This window comes from Micromys minutus (genome assembly GCF_963924665.1).
Source record: "Micromys minutus genome assembly, chromosome: 24".
Taxonomy (NCBI): domain Eukaryota; kingdom Metazoa; phylum Chordata; class Mammalia; order Rodentia; family Muridae; genus Micromys; species Micromys minutus.
Window position 1 is genome coordinate 12,630,159 of NC_137959.1, and position 16,535 is coordinate 12,646,693.

General features: G+C 50.6%; 1 protein-coding gene across 2 annotated transcripts in view; it reads right to left on the reverse strand.

The window, feature by feature from the left end:
* Positions 1–16,535, reverse strand: part of ZNF423 (zinc finger protein 423) — a 286,423-nt gene that overhangs the window by 231,632 nt on the left and 38,256 nt on the right. For both annotated transcript variants that reach the window (XM_080937369.1, XM_080937371.1), the window contains exon 2: positions 1,069–1,128. In XM_080937369.1, coding sequence (XP_080793495.1) covers positions 1,069–1,128 — 60 coding nt within the window. The remainder of the gene's footprint in view (positions 1–1,068; positions 1,129–16,535) is intronic.

A 16,535-nucleotide genomic window follows, 5' to 3' on the forward strand; every position in this document is an offset into this window, starting at 1 on the left:
TTTCGCTGAGTCTATGTTATATGCTATCACTCAAAACTGTTTTGTGAACTTGGTTTCTTCAGTTAAGTTATCTGTGTCATAAGCCATGTATGTCTACAAAGTCACAAACTAGATGTGCAATCATTGATGTCAAATGTGTACAGACCTGAAATGTGTGCCCAACATTACATTATCTTGCCTCCATTTCCACAACAAAAAGAGAGGACTAGATGTAATGATTATCTGATAGGACTCATCTGCAGGACTGAACAGGCCTTGCCCCTCCCCATGAATCTGAAGGGGACTGTTCAGAATCCATGGACACATATTCACCGGTCATGAGGTGTCTGAAGGAACAAAAAAGGAAGCCTGTCACCTGCCAGACAAAGAACTAAGACCCAACACTGGAGGCTCTGGCTGAAAGCAGAAACGCCACTCCAGAGCTCCAGGCTCCCAAAGCCAGGATCCGTCTCAAGCCCTGTGAGCCACAGAGAGGGTTACCAGTTCAAAACTCTCACCCATGAGCCACTTCTTACAGCTGCCAAACAGCTGCAAGAGGAGAAAGTGCTGAGGTTGAAAACCCAAGCCTCCCACCCCCGGATGGCCATGTCACCCAGCACTTCACAGTGCAACACACCTCATATGAACCCCATTATCTCCCCCTGAAGGCAGAGCCAGGTCTGACAGTCCATCCCAGGGGCAAAAGTACAGGAATGCTGAGTTTTGTTGGCGCTTTGCCCTATTAAAGTAGCTTCTAGTCAATGTGTTTGGCAAGACTGTTAGTGACATTCAGAGTTGAAGATGCCAAGCCTGGCATTGGAGGGACTCACCATCCATCTAACATACCCAGAGGATGGAGCCATGGCCCCTGGGAGAAGCAGGGTGTACTTGTCTCCATATGGAATAAATTTTACTGGCCATATGGAATAGATATATAATCGTGTTGCTTAGGGAAGTCTGGACTAGACACAGGAATGCGACATGAAGAAAAAAATACCATTTTCATAACCAGCTGAGTGGATTTCTGACTCCTTGGGTCAGCCCCCCCCCAAACCCCCAGCAATGTTCCACAAGCCCCTTGGCACTTACCTGCTGCTGTCACAGAGGAATCCCAGGCCAGCGAGAAGTCCGAGGCCTCCCCCTCTTCAACTAGAAGAGAAGAAAGAAGGGCTGTGAGTTTGGAAGCTGCACATATAGGTCAAGGGGTAGGACACAGGTCAGAAGATGGGAGCCCTGCAGGGGTATCTATGCTATCTGACATGGGGGAAGGGGCACAAAACCTGTGACAAGGTGGCTTTTGTTGGTGTCACAGAGATAAAACGGTGATCAGAATAAAGCACATGAGCATGCTCGGTGGGTACCACCATGTAAGCATAAGGACCTGAGTGTGGGTCCCCAGGACCCACACAAAGCTGGATACCATAGCATGTATCTCTAATCCAGGTGCTTTTATGAGACCGGAGGAATTTCCAGAACCTCACAGGTCTGATAACCTGGTGTACACAACGGCAAACAAGAAATCCCATCTCAAACACCCATTGTTGTCCTTCATCCTCCATGTACACACACACACACACACACACACACACACACACACACACACACACGAGATTATAAATAATGAAAAGAATCAAACATGAATGGAAGGTAAATAAATACTGTCTCCACTATGTTTCCACAGCCCTGCATCCTGACAGACATCACTAATCAATCACAGCAACTACCTCCACATGTCTCCACTATGTTTCCACAGCCCTGCATCCTGGCAGACATCACTAATCAATCACAGCAACTACCTCCACACAGACATATCAGAAGCTTTTTCTATTCAGTGCTACAACCATTATGTACATAGTTTCCACTCATGAGCAAAACATCTACCACCTACACAAACGAGGCAAAACTCAGAACAGCCCCTAATCTTGCAGGCATTTTCTCCTATCAAAGGCCTCATTGCCACCTTTGAGATGCAAGGCTACCTTGATAATGGAGCAGATATAGTGGCCCTCAGAGATTAGGAAAGCTCTGCACTTGGAGTTATGACCTGCAGACAGACCTCTAGACACACAAAGGCCCACTCTTCCCAGCCCGGCAGATGGAATCATTGTGTCTCATTGGCTGGCAAGGGAACTCACCTTCCCCCACTCGAGCCTGGACCCCACAGAATGAGGTTTGACAGGGATGGAGTCTCCCCTGCCCCAGACCCCAGCACTTGAGACCAGGCTGGTGGGGAACAGGGGAGAAACATTATACAGCATAATAGCGTTCTCGCCCTGGACTCGGTCCCAGTCTGGAGCACATAATAATATTAAAAGCTGGGTTATAGACTTTGTAAATGGAACTTTGTTTAAGCCAAAAATGTGCACACATGTTTTTCAGATTTAACAGGCTCTGCAGCTCTGCACACGTGCAAGGCTGAGGGAACCTGAGCCACCCACCTCTCTGCCCTTGATACTATAAACTGGAAAAGCTGGGTGCCCACTGTTCTCAGTGCACCTCGGCTGGGGAGCACCTAAAGTCTCACAGTTAATAAGAACCTGTGCCAAGGTTAGGCCCCAACTCAAGGTAGTCCATGAAAAGAAAGGTCTTCTATAAACCACGGCACCAAGAGCACATCTAGAATCCTAGCCAGCTCAAAGGCAAGGGAGACAGTGAGAAGAGGGCGGGGCCAGCTGTGGTTCTCACTAGCCTACCCTTAAGTCTGTCCACTGGAGGCTGTTGAGTTCCCAAGCCCCTGACCCGGAGGATGGTCACACAGAAAAGCCAGCATCAGCCAGAAAAGAAAGCAAATGTGGGCACATCTCTCATTTTTACCCTATGGGGGCAAGGGACCTAGGACTGCTCTGTCCTGGAGATACAGGACTGCAGAAACAGGAGAAAGGGAGTGGACCGCTGGCGAGGAAGGTCAGAGTTAGCAGGCCATGGTGCATGGTACCGCTGGCGAGGAAGGTCAGTTAGCAGGCCATGGTGCATGCTTCCTGAAGCCTGTACAGTGGCCCTGACCACAGCCCTCTCTCTCAGTGAGGGGCCCTTATGACAGATGTTCTTGTGCCTGGGGCATGAATGTGTTTTCTTACAGCTACCGGCACTGGACGCCGTTCCATACACAAGGCTAAGCCTGGCCCAAATTCTGTCTTGTGAATGTGTGAGCATATTATAGATTATTCTTGGTGAGAATAAGAAATGCCCCACCTGTCCCATTCTCCTTCAGGCCCTGTACTTCCAAAGCTGTGAGAAGGAAGAGGGTTTCCTACCTGACTAAGCTCTGCACTCCGATTTTTGCATTCCCAGCATGACCAACAAGGACAGCAGGCACAGAAAAGAAATTATACCAGGTGCTGACTGGGAAACTGGGAGAGAGGGGTGATCTCTGGGGGCCCAAGGATATGAGCTCCCATATCCTTAAACTAGAATTCTGTTGCAAAGGCACAAAGAACTCATGAGGGCTAAGCATGTCAGGGATGACCAATCAGTGAAAGGCCGGAGCTTAATAGCATACCATGGGGACGACTATCCAGAGAGACCTCCCCGGTAACATGTTTATGAGGTCTAACACCACTAGAACCTCTAACTATGCCCAGCATCCAGTGCCAGGAGCATCTGTGAGGAACTCGGCATAAGAGCACAGAGCAGCTCTCGGCCGGCACAGAAACAGGCTGGCTCAATGGGATCTCTGCCCACCCTGCTGCTGTATACATCTACAGGTGTAGGAGAGAGCATGAAGCTCACAGAAGGCAACTGTACAAACAGAAGGGCCTAGAAGGAGCTGAATTCACAGGCAGGGCACGTGATGAAGCCCCAGGCCAGTCACCTGTAGGAAGACCCTTTGTGAAGAGCTCCAGAGATTCTACAGTGATACATCTTCTGTTGGCATGAATAAGATCTGTCAAAAGACTACAGACTCCCCCCACCCCCACCACCCCATCAGTGACCTCTGGTGGCAATGGGCGCTAGGGTAGTTTTGTCTCGCAGAGACCTCAAACTCTCCTCTATTCCACAAACTAACTCTATTTCAGATCCAAGCAGGAGATGAGCAGAATCCTGTGTCTAGGAGTTTTTGTATAAACACACACGGGGGCTATGGGACACAGGAAGGCTGGACTTGCCCAAGGTCGTGTGTCAGACAGCTAGGCCAGCCTCTCCCCACCCAAGTGTATCAACCCCATAGAGAGCTCACCTCTCAGCTCCCCTGCTGCTCGGCTCTCCACAGCCTTGGCTCCACTCAGTGGTTTACCTTCCATCTCTTGAGCTTCAGTCTACCTCATTACAGGGCATACACCTGTCATCCCCTCACTGCTAATGCCAATGCCTAATTCAGTGCAGACAGCAGGAAGAACAAGCATCTGAATGAATAGAAAGACAAGACACAACCCCCACAGAATTAGCACCTCCCCCCATGCTGTCCTACTGCAACAGAGCCTGTCCTGAACCCGGCTTTGGTAAAGCAGCCCCAGGCACACTTGCCCCTGAGTGACAGGGCCCACAAGGCGCTCGCCCCGCATGGCTTAGCCTCAGCAGATGTGAGGTGTGTTGGACTTTTTAGCTGCCCCCGGATGAAGAGCTGAGGAGCAGGTAAGCACTGCCCACACTCAGGCCCTGACTATGGCTTCAAGGGACTGTGCTTTGAGAGATAACCCAACAGCATCCACTCAGAGTGGAACAGTCATTTTTGGACATTCCAGGAAGTCCCGGCACTGTGTGTGGACCAAAATAATGGAAGAGAAGGGACTGAAAAGAGCCAGGAAGCCTTTAAGGGGCGTTGGTCTGGTGGCAGCCATTCAAGTGTAGCCCTGATCAATGCCTCCTGGGGCAGGGGAGGGGCTGATAAGGATTCTAAGGCTCTGTGAGGGCTTCAAACACCAGAAGCCCACATTTTTCTCAGCTGTGGGATCAGTGACTAACTGAACCATGGGAATGGGTGAATCCTACCAAATGCTGTCCCTGTTATTCCTCCTCTGGGATATGCAGTTTTGGCCATGTACATTTTGCATGCTGGTCTCTGAGCTGCAAATCTCGCTAACAGATCAGTGTGTTAAAGTAGGTGGGCACTAGTGTAAGATGCTTGCTCTTGGCTGGAGCGCAGTGTCCTCCACCCAAGGGCAAGGCCTCTCCAGCACCTCACCAAACAAGCGGAGAAGACACTGGACACAAAAGAAAATGCAGAAAGTGGGGCAAAGGTGAGGAGAATGAAAAATCACCCTCTAGCCCTGCAGCCTGCTAACTCAACAGGGTGTTTCCTCCCTCCAAGCTGTGGCAAGGTCAGAAAGGACCTGGGTTGTCACAGGCTAAGGCAATGAATGGCCTCAAGAAGTGAAGGAGGAAAGGGAAACGCTGGCTGATCCCAGAGCCCGCAGCTCACAAGGAGCCCAGAGGACAGGACAGACAAGATTAGCTCCTAAGAGCGCATGCGCACATTAGGCATTTTTCTTAAGAAAGGATCATTTTCACCAAACATTATCTAGGGAAATGTTCTCCCCACAACTGCCTGCCAACAAGGTCAAGAACCTTCTTACTCTTTGGAGAGGTTTTCTTTTTCCCCTTTTTCTTTTCACTCTGGGTCATGCTTCCTGGACCTTAGTAGATGCCCTTCAGTTTCCCCTGAACCCAGGGATCACACTACTCTAGCAAGGGAGATGGGTTCACCTTGGCCCCAAAGAGGCTCCTGAGAGTCCCCCATTCCCACAGGAAGTGGTAAGCCAGACAAGCTCATCTTTAGAGAAGCTGTGTCCTCCATACCAAGAAGTTACCTGAAAGGCCAGAGTCGCACTGCCAAACACAGAGGACAGCCTGGCTACTCGGGGAATGAAAAGCAAACAGGGCTGAGAGGTGGGGCTCAGAGACAGGACACAAGCCAAGTAAGAGGGAGCCCAGCGACTGCTCCCTAACACCACATAAAGAAACAAACTGAAATGGCCCACTCTGTGGAGATGTGCGGGCCATGCCTTGTACAAAAGGCCAAACAAAGGTAGTACAAGGGAACTGTAATGGAAAGTAGGATGTTCACCAAGCAGTGTGCCATGGTGCAGGGCTGAGGATGCTCAGGGAAAAGATTATGCATTCCCCTACACAAGAGCATGATGGAGTCCTTGTCCAGCCTGGGATCACCTCTGAAACTGAGCCTCCAGCAAAGATGAGCATGTTCAAGATCAAACCAAGTACCCAGCACAGCAGAGGCTCCCTCCAGACCCCTCTCCAAGTCCCTCTGCACCAGCTAGACGAGCAGCAGGGAAGCCTAGAGACAGCATGAGTGTCACTCCCAACCCTATTCTCTGTGTTCTCTCTGGTCATTTTCTAAGAAAAAGACAACTAGCCAGACACAGCAGTATATACCTATCACCCTGGGCTTCAGGAGATAGAAGAACCACAGGCTAGCTTATGGTGATGGGGGAGGGAGTGGGGAAGGAGGCTGGCTCCCTCCCTCTCTCTCTCTCTCTCTCTCTCTCTCTCTCTCTCTCTCACACACACACACACACACACACACACACACACACACACACACACACACACACGGTGGGGGTGACCACAGTAGCAGGGAAAGCCAGCCTGTGCAGCACCACGGTAGTACCTGACACCATGCTAACACACTAGTTATCCAACACCTGCATGTACCCCTACATCCTCCAGCCCTCTGCACAGGGGTTTCTTACCTACCCCATTTCTGGCAAGGAAGGAAGCCGCAGGAAGCCACCATATCTCCCAGAAACAGTACAGCTGCTGTCAAGTGGGGCTTCAGCTCCCAGGCAAAGAAGAAAAGAAGAAAGCAGGAAAGGAGGAAGAGAGAAATCTGTGAGCAACAGCTTCCACTTGGTTGCTCCACCCTGGTCCAGCAAAGCTTCAGGTAAGTACAGAAAGAAAACCAAACGGCAGAGCCATGTGCCATGCCAACACTAGTGAGACACAGAACCAGAAACTAGGAAAAAGCAAAGACAACTGAGCAGAGGCCGGGGCCTGACCAAGGTAAAAACATTTTTTTTTCCTTTATGAAGACTTTCACATATTAATCAGAGAGGGCCCTGGAGAAAGGTGCAGGCAGCCCTTCACATGTGTTTCTCTGTGCTGGTCCCAAGCTGGTGAGGTTAGAAGCATCACACAGCTCTAGACCACGCCCATCCTTCTATAACACCCTGGGCCATAGCCCCAAACCATTCACAGATGCCTCCTTAGCTGCTGCCAGAAAACCCAGACTCTGCTGACCCATCTCACAGGGTGAAACAGAGTCCCACAGAAGCAAAGCAGCATACCAGGGCCCAGTCAAGCTAGGGTTTAGATGTTCTAGCTCCAAACTTCCCACCTCTGAACAAGCTGCTGAGATGGCTAGGTTCATTATAAGCCCGTCTCCTCGGGATCGGGAGGAAAGAACGTTTGTGACTGCTGAAGTAATATTGCCAGCAAGAGCTAATAACACATCTACAGCATCACAAGTACAGAGCCTCACCCTGAGCAACCCTGAGAATCTGTACTTCTCTAGACCAGTCTGACAGGTGCTGGAGGTATCAAACCCCTGGCCTAACAGCCCATTAAAACAGGGCATCTTTAAGCCCCCCTCCATAAGGCTAAGCAATGGCTCTAGAGCATGGAACTGGGGCTTGGGTTCTTAACCCTTTGTTTTCCTCCTACATCTGGAAAGCAGAAGCTCTGGCTCCGGATGGAAGGGTTGTGGGGCGCTCAACACAAGTCTGAAATCTTTCTCACTCTGTGTCCTGATCTGTGACCCCACGGTCCACAAGACTCCTTTATCTCCCAACCCACACTCTTGGCTCCAGAATGTCCTAAGAAAAGGGTTCAACTCTTGGGTGCCAGTGCACAAGCCCCGTAAGGCAATATAGGAAGCCGTGTGCAGGTGAGACTGTGGCTTGCCGGGAAGTGTTTAGTGGGTCGCTCTCAAGGAGGAGAAGGTTCACATTTGCAAGTAGCCACTACTGCCTGTGATATAAAATCTCTAGGCATGGCCAGTATCAACTTACCCACCCCTTACACTAAGCCGGGAAGGGGAAGGAAAGGCTCACTACATCAGCAGGCACCCGGGAGAACAGAAAAGCAGCAGCAGCAAGGTACTGAGGGAGACACAGAATCACTGCCCACTCAGTTCACCGTGCCTACCCTGCCCCCCAGGTGCTTGTCTAACAGATATTTAAGAAGAGAATTCAAGAGCAGTACGGCTTCAGAGGATTAGTTACCTGCACAAGTATACATGTATACAATGTATAAGTCAAGTACGTTGAACAGTTACAAAATCAAGGAACTAGAAGAGCAACCTCTCAGGCACGGACACTTTGTTCCAAGTTTGCAGATGCTGGAGCAACTACTGAAGAAGGCAGCTGCTTCTGCAGGATTCCGCCTCGGCACGGGTGAACACAGCCAACATCTTTACCCATCAAGTCCTGAGTAGGTGGAGACCATCGCTACTGAAGACCCTCTGAGTCCTACCACAGGAGGCTGGGGGACTAATTTAACAAGCCCCATGTTGTTAGATGCCTGGACCGCTTCACCTGTTCCCAGCTGCCAGTGACTATGTATGTGGCATCACACATTCATAAGCATCACACCTGGCCATGAGACTCTGATTCTTAAGACAAGTTCTCAGAAGCAGGATTTCTAGAACAAAGGCTTGGCCCCACTGAGGCTATAAGGACACACTGTCAGTGTGCTTGACTTTCTCTAACTCTTGGACTGAAGTACTGTAAGTTAACAAAAAATAAATAAATAACCTGCACTATGAACTCTACCTCAGGCTTTTTGTCTTCCCAACAGCCCTAAGATATAGGTCCCCAATTTACCTACAAGAAAACAGATGCAGGCAGTGGAGTCTCTATCTGAGTCGGGGCCTGTCTTCACAACTCAAAGCCTGTCTCTCGGCACCAGCCTAGCTGCCTCTCTCAGCAAGTGTGGGGGCAGTTACTATCTGAGCTTCCCAGAATGTCTGCACCTTCCCAGAAAGACAGGGGCTGATTGAGAAGGTGGAGCCGAGACTCCTCTGTCCCAAGACTTACAGAGAAGGTATGTGCTGCCAGAGTAAGCCAGAAAGTCAATCACAAGCTCCCTCTGGCTTACAGTGTGACCCCAAGCAATAACTCTACCTCTTTCAGTCTTAATTTCCACATCATAAAGTGAAGGCAATAAAACTCCCATTCATTTGGAAGACAAAGAGAAATAACCCGGGCTAGGAGTTTGGCTAAGTGTCTCCAGAGAGTGGGTGACACTAAGCAGAATTCCTTTTTGTTCCCCCTCCCTGGGGAGTTGACTGCACAGGCCCTGGTGGCTGCCCCTGGTGGCTGTCCAGTCCCTGCTCGGGTTGGTTGGTCATCTTCTGAGTGCATTTCCTCTCATGCACTCATCCCTGTGTTCTCACTGGTTCACAACATGCATACACAAACATGCATTCGAGAAGGAGCATGACTGCATTGTTTTGATGGTGACATGGGCGTCTCTCCTGCTAGCTGCCCACCTCTGAAGACAGACATTATGGAAGGCATCAGAGTAGTATATGGAGGGACCACAGGTTATCCACAAGCAGGGCTGTAAGGAGGCACCAGTTGTGTTCTGGGAAAGGGAATTAATTACCAAGACAATACAGATCCAAGCATATTTGGAGAACCCAGCCCCACACACAGGGCAGAAGCAACCTACACTCACTCAGCACTGTAGCAATTCAGGGCAAAAATAAGGGAGGGGAGAATCCCGCTCTTTCCTCTTTTTCAACTTTTGTTCGAAGAAAAGCATCATAAAGTAGAGACTCGTACATTTTTTATGAGCCCTTAACATCTTGGCCTCTGTGCTAACATGCCAGGAATGAATGTCGAGCCTTGTTATACATGTGGTTTATTTTAAACATCCACAAAGAGGAAACTGAGGCTCTGATTAGAAACTGATGTGTGTGTGCACACACACTCACACACACACACACACACACACACACACACACACAGAGCATTGTGTATAGATCTGCCTTCATCTTCTTTTTTTTCTTTCTTATTGCCCCTTTCTCCATTGTGTGGTGAAAAGTACATAATGTACCGCATTTTGACCTCTCTGAAAAGTGTGGGAGGCTAGTGTTGAACGCATGCACACTGGTCATCCATCCTTCTGAATCTCCCACAAAAGCCTGTATACACCTACGCTTGGTGGAGGTGTGGAAAACGCCCATCACCTACGAAAACCATATCTCCCATTTCTACATTCAGAAACTCTGGACGGGGACCAGCGTAGGAGTAATCAGAATGGTTCGTGCCTAAGAAGTTAGTATTTTTATTAAGTCTGGTTTGGGAGGGGCAGATTTCATGCGCACAGGTGTGTAGCTGCCCCTTTGCCCACCCCCAATGATAACCATACGCATGGAAAGCCCTTCAGGGTCACAAGCTTGAACTTGTGCTGCCAGCTGCTTGAACCCTGATGACAGGGTTCTTCACCCAAACCTGCACAAGATCTACAAGATCCCTGAAAAACTTCACTACATCCAGTACCCATGCCAAGGGAGAGGGGCACACGCTCACTAGCAGTGACAGCCTTATGGCAGGAAACTCCTAGGTGATGGGCATTTCCCACGCCTCCACCAAGCCTAGGTACACACATGCATGCATGTTACGTCACCGTGACATTCTGTTCCCAAACTACCCAGTCCTTCAAACATTCCTTGGCTTCCCTTCACACACTGTTCACACTGGTTTTTAATCCTTGTTGTTGCTGTTGTTTGTTTTGTTTTGTTTTGTTTTGTTTGGAAGCAGAGTTTCTCTGTGTAGCCTGGGCTATCCTGGAACTCATCCTATAGACCAGTCTGGCCTCAAACTCCCAGAGATCACTCGGTCTCTGCCTCCCAAGTGCTGGAATTAAAGGCCTGCACCACCACTGCCCAGCAACTCTTAATACTTCTTACAATAGACATAAAAAAGCAATGTTTTCTGAGCAGGTTTTCATAAGGAAGGTTATGAGCCAAGGAGACTGAAGCAGGATTGCCAAGAATCGAGGGCTAGCCTTGGCTACATAGCAAGTTCGAGGTCAGACTGGGCTATGTGAGACCTTATACTAAAATCAGAGAAATGGTTTCTTTTCCAATAGTTGAATGAGTATGAATCAAACTGATGGACATGAATATGAATATGAATACAAACCCAGAAGAGCTGGGTATGTCACAGATATAGGGAATGTGACGTCAGTGGTGCTGTATGGTGTGCAGGAACCCACCGTCCCATCTAAACAAAATGGCAGCCCTGTTGCAAACCAATGGCAGTGCAGGGCAGGGAGGCAGGAGCTGGTTCACCACCCACCTACCTCAGCCCTTGAGAAAAAAGAAAGAAGACAGACACTCCCTACACCCCAACCACGTCTGTCTCATCCCACTACTGAAAGACCCAAAACGTGCCAGATGTGAATCGCCTAGAGAGACCAAGTTCATTTTTCTTGTGTCCTATGATAATACTTGGCTGTGTTTATTTAACTTTCAGCTTTGGACAGCAGTAAGATGGAACAGGAAAATCAGCTTGGCTCCCTTCAAGCCCACACATCACGAGCAGACACCCACACAGACGCTCTCTTCCACCCTCCAAGAAGACATCTGGCCCACTGCTGGCAGAGAAGGCCCTTGGGGCTGGGGGAAGGCTGCAGCTCATCCTCAAGTACTGTGTGCCCCCACACAGTGCCTTGCTCCCCCTGGCCAGAGTCTCAGGCACTCCTCTCTATGTGCCCAGAATGGGAGAGCTTTAGGTAACCAGCTATAGGGGAACCAAGGCATGCCCAGGCCTCCTTGATGACAGAGACCAAAGAAGAGAGTGGGTTGCAGGGAGACAGAAGAGTCACATGACACAACCACCTTCCCCACCCGTGGCAGCATGCCAGGCTTCCTACAAGCAGTGGGATCTTCCTGGGCAAACTGTCTATTCTGAAAAGGCCCCTATCCCGTTCTTCTGCACTAGGTCGGTGTTCTATTCCTGTGGTATCTGAAGCATGCTCCTCAGGATCAGGACAAAGACATTAGTGAGGGGGAACTGGAGTGTCCACCCAAGACCACCCAGGGGGCAGTGAATGTTTCTAAATGGCCACTGCCATGTAAGCTCTCCCAAAATGAAAGCACAGCCCTCCATCCAGACAGTCACAGAGTCCTACTCTTCCAACCTTCCCTCACGACAGGGACATCCCCGGGCCAAAGCTCCACCTGGGAGCCATTCCCTACAGGTGGCAATACCCCCCTGCATTGGCCCCCACCCCATTTCCAGCTCTTCAGCACTCAGGGCTTCAGACACCTTGGTAAGCAAATGCAGAAAAAGGCTCAGTATGCAGAGGGACTGAGGCAGCATGAGGAGACAGTATAGAAAGAAGTCATGAAGGCTTTGAGGCTCCTCATCCCAAAGAGAACAGGAGAAGGGCCTTTACAGCAGAATTTAAGGCCTGGTGACCCTGCCTCTGCTCCTGACACAGCCTGCTCTCTGACTGGCATACATAGTTTCCAATTCTTGTTCACACTTTGGCAGGGAAGTACAATGGGTATGTCTGGCCTGCTCAGGACTCGTGGTCAGGACTAGAACACCACAGAGCACAAGGTTGGGAGTTAGGCAAGCTTAGCCTCTGATGCTAACAACTGTGGGTACCTGGCTTGCAGCCCACCTCTCTATGCCTCCATTTTCTGTCAGACAGGGGGCCACACTAGTATTGACCCTAAGGGATCTGGTGAGGAGATAGCTGGATTGTGAGGTGGGATTCAGGGAATACAGTGAAAAGATCTAACAAAGGATGACAGGACAGGCGGAGCAGCAGGTCTCAGCAAACAACACCAAGCAAGTAAACATGGCTACCACATTCCTATAGTCACCTAGTCCCCCATCCATCCAGGAAGAAGTACTTTGATTCCTCAGCACGCTGAGTCATGTCACAGGTCACATGTCACACATCACAATGGACCCAAAGACTGGTGCACTTGCTAGGGTTGCACATATGCCCAATCCAGCCTTGGCTCCAGGGTCAGGGCCAGGTTCTCGCCGCAGTCCCTTGGGGTACACTCCTTCTTGACATGCACCAGCTAGAGCAGTCACTGCGGGTCATAGACTCTGGTTTGGAGATTAGGAGACACAAGCAAGATGCCAAGAGTCTAATACAGTCACTTCCTCCCTCCCTCTGAGGACGTGAAGACCATCAGCAACCATCCCCATAAGGTCCCAAGATCCCCTAGGATGAAGATCTTGTCCTGACCCCATCTTCCCCCTGCCAAAAGCATGCCAAAGTCACAAGGCAGGAAGAGCAATAACCTTGGATCTCTCTTCCAGCTGTTACAGCCCTGGGACCAACCCAATGTGCCTAAGGACAGACTCCAACTGACCTCCTGTGCCAGGTGCTCTATCTAGCTCCTGCCAGGGGCCCAGAAGCCACCAGGCTTGGCACTGACTTCCCCAACCCTGCAGCCATAGTTCCCCTGCCTGGAAGAAAGCCCTGAAACCTCCCCTTCTACCCAGAAGATATCTGGGCAGTTGTCTATGGCGGGTGCAAGTCTCCCCAGACCTGAAAGACAAGTACCAGTTGGTCTGCTGGAAACCCAGCAGGCCGGGGTTTGGCTCCTGAGCCAGAGTCAACACAGATCTGTTAAACAGAAAGAACACCATCTTATCATCTGGTAGCTATGCAAGTCAGACCAGCTTGGCTCATGGAAGCCCTCAAGACGAGCCACAGAGTGGCGTTGGAAGATGCTGCTGTCAAGCACCAAGCTGAGATTTTTTTGGACGTTAGTCCACTTAATGCTCACCTCCAGCAGTTCAGCCAGGGAGCCAGCCCCCCCCCAAGCCCATGTCAAAAGACATCAAAGGGCGGGTCAGAGGTTGCTCAGTCGCAGATGGGGAGTGCAGAACAGACCAGTCCTGGCTGCAAAGACCAGACTCTCCTGCAGTTGCAACCATGTTTGCTGCAATGTTTTTCTGCACCTTCTGATACCTCATCTCCATCCAAGACCGTCCCCACTAAGCCTTGCTCCTCTGCCACCAGTGCCTTCCCAGAAGACTTCGGCTACAGATGCTTCTTCCCTTACCATCTCAGCTGATGCCTTCAGTGATGGAGGCCCCACCTTATTGCCTAAGACACTTCCCCAGACCCCTGCACAAATAGAGCCTCACTCCCCTCTGGTTTGCCTAACCCTTTCTCAGCAACCCCTATAGCCAAGACACCCTGTGGGCAAGATCCCAAGCATCAAGCTTATGTGTGGTTGCCAGACCAGCTTCTCTCTGCCAGCCCAGCTTCTCTCTGTCAGCCCAGCCTCTCTCTGCCAGCCCAGCTTCTCTCTGCTAGCCCAGCTTCTCTCTGTAAGCCCAGCTTCTCTCTGCCAGCCCAGCCTCTCTCTGCCAGCCCAGCTTCTCTCTGCCAGCCCAGCTTCTCTCTGCCAGCCCAGCTTCTCTCTGCTAGCCCAGCTTCTCTCTGCCAGCCCAGCTTCTCTCTGCCAGCCCAGCCTCTCTCTGCCAGCCCAGCTTCTCTCTGCCAGCCCAGCTTCTCTCTGCTAGCCCAGCTCCTCTCTGCCAGCCCAGCTTCTCTCTGCCAGCCCAGCTTCTCTCTGCTAGCCCAGCTTCTCTCTGCCAGCCCAGCTTCTCTCTGCTACCCCAGCTTCTCTCTGTCAGCCCAGACCCACCTCTCAGTACAGCACCCACCATTTAGTGGTTGTTATGAATTCATCTAAGGCACTTTGCTTCTTTGCCTTTTTAAATCCCCAAGATTGAAGGAAAACATTTAAACACAGGTACACACAGTGATAGACAGCTGACACGTGTAATGTCCTGCCAGAATCACTGTGGGTTGGTGAATGAGGACACTCCCATATGAACTTGCACCCCCCCCCCTTTAACAAGTGGGCCTCCAGACTCTGAGTGGTCTTTGGCCCTCTGGTTGCAGGGCAAGGCTGTAAGGAGCAACTGTAGGAAATCAATGGGCCCACAGGGATGTGACCGAGGAGGGATGCCTGGGTAGATGGGATCCTGGAACCATGTCTCAGAAACAGCTATGAGGAAAAGACAGTGTAACCCGGTGGGACACACTCAGGAAGACCCAGAACTGTCTTCAGGCATCTGAAGGGCTGTCACTGGGAAGGGGAAATGAGCTTACTGTGTGGACCCCAAAATTGCCAGGACCAAGCAGTGGAATTCTGGACAGGGGAGATTCAAAAAGATACAGAGGGATTCCACCAGCAATGGGGGTGGTGGCAAGCCCCTGCCTGGCGTGAGAGGAGGCCAAGCAAAGCCCCCCAGAACTTCCAATGACTACAAAAGGTCGCTTGAGCTGAGAAGGACAGTGAACCTTGAAAGGCTCACCCCCGCCTGCTCAAGCACCCTTTCTCCCCCTTGAGCCTGTACAACCTAGGCTGAATAGATTCTCACAGGGATCCAGAAACCAAATGCTTCTATGGACGACAAATGAATGCCCCTCCAGTGCAGACCTGGGCCACTGAGATCTAAGAAAAAACCCAAAGGGCAAATGGGACAGTGCAGGACCAAGAAGAGCCACCACGAGTATGGGAACAGAGTGGGTTAGAGCCAGCTTGGAGCTCTGTCCCAATTTGGGGCCTCAGCTGGCTTCCCAGCCCTCAGGGAGACTTTGTCAGCTGCCCGAGGCCCCACATGACTGGCCTGTTACAGCCACCCTGCCTAAAGCCTCAGCTCTAAGGAACTGGGAGGCTAACCAGAGGCTGTGGGAGGGTTACAGGCTGTAGAGGAGATTCTATTCCACAGTCACACCGTGAGCCATTTGCTCATGTAGGGTGCATACCACAGGGGCTGAAACAGAACTCTGGCCCTGTGCTCGCCTCTCCTTGGCTTCTCCCTTGTGCCTACAGGCCCGTGACTGGAGCAAACCTTCGGTGACACAATCAAGCAGGCTTCCCAGTATGACTTCACAGAACTTGGTCACCAGCTATCTCTAGCAGAGAGCCAAAAGGGGGCAGATCAATATCACAGAGGTGAGCTGAGATGAACCAAACCGACACACTCTGAATGACTTTCTTCCCAGTTCTCTCTGTTCAATGGAGGCACACTGCACAAACGTGGTGTATTGTGTGCTGCGGTAAACTGAGGTCTGGGAATTGGAAATGGAAGCAGGAGAAACTTAGGCCTCCAAGGTCCCAGGGGTAACCCTAGGCTTGTCCCACCCTTTTTCCTGGCCTGTCACAAGGGCAACAACCCTGGGAGCGGTCTTCAGGGAATGTGCTGCCTGGGTTTCTTCCAGAAAACATAATTAAAGCTAACACCAAGGGCTGGTGATACTGCTCAGTGGAAAAGGGTATTCACTGTGCAGGCCTGAAGACCCCCAATTCAATTCCCTAGAACCCACATAAAAGTGAAAAAAAAAAACCTCAGCCCCACAAAGTTGTTCTTAGACCTTCATATGTATCCAGAGGTATGTCTATATACACATATAATGACTAAATTTTCATACAAAAGAGAAAAGACATGGTAATTCAAACGCAAAGGAGCCAGGGCACTGTGACTACAGTCCTTGAGCAGAAGAATAGGCAAGATCTGGCCCTAAGAAGCAGATGGGGTGGGGGTGGAGGTCCTCCTTAAGAAGCTTGGGTCCCGGGTTTGTCTTATTGTTAGGCAACC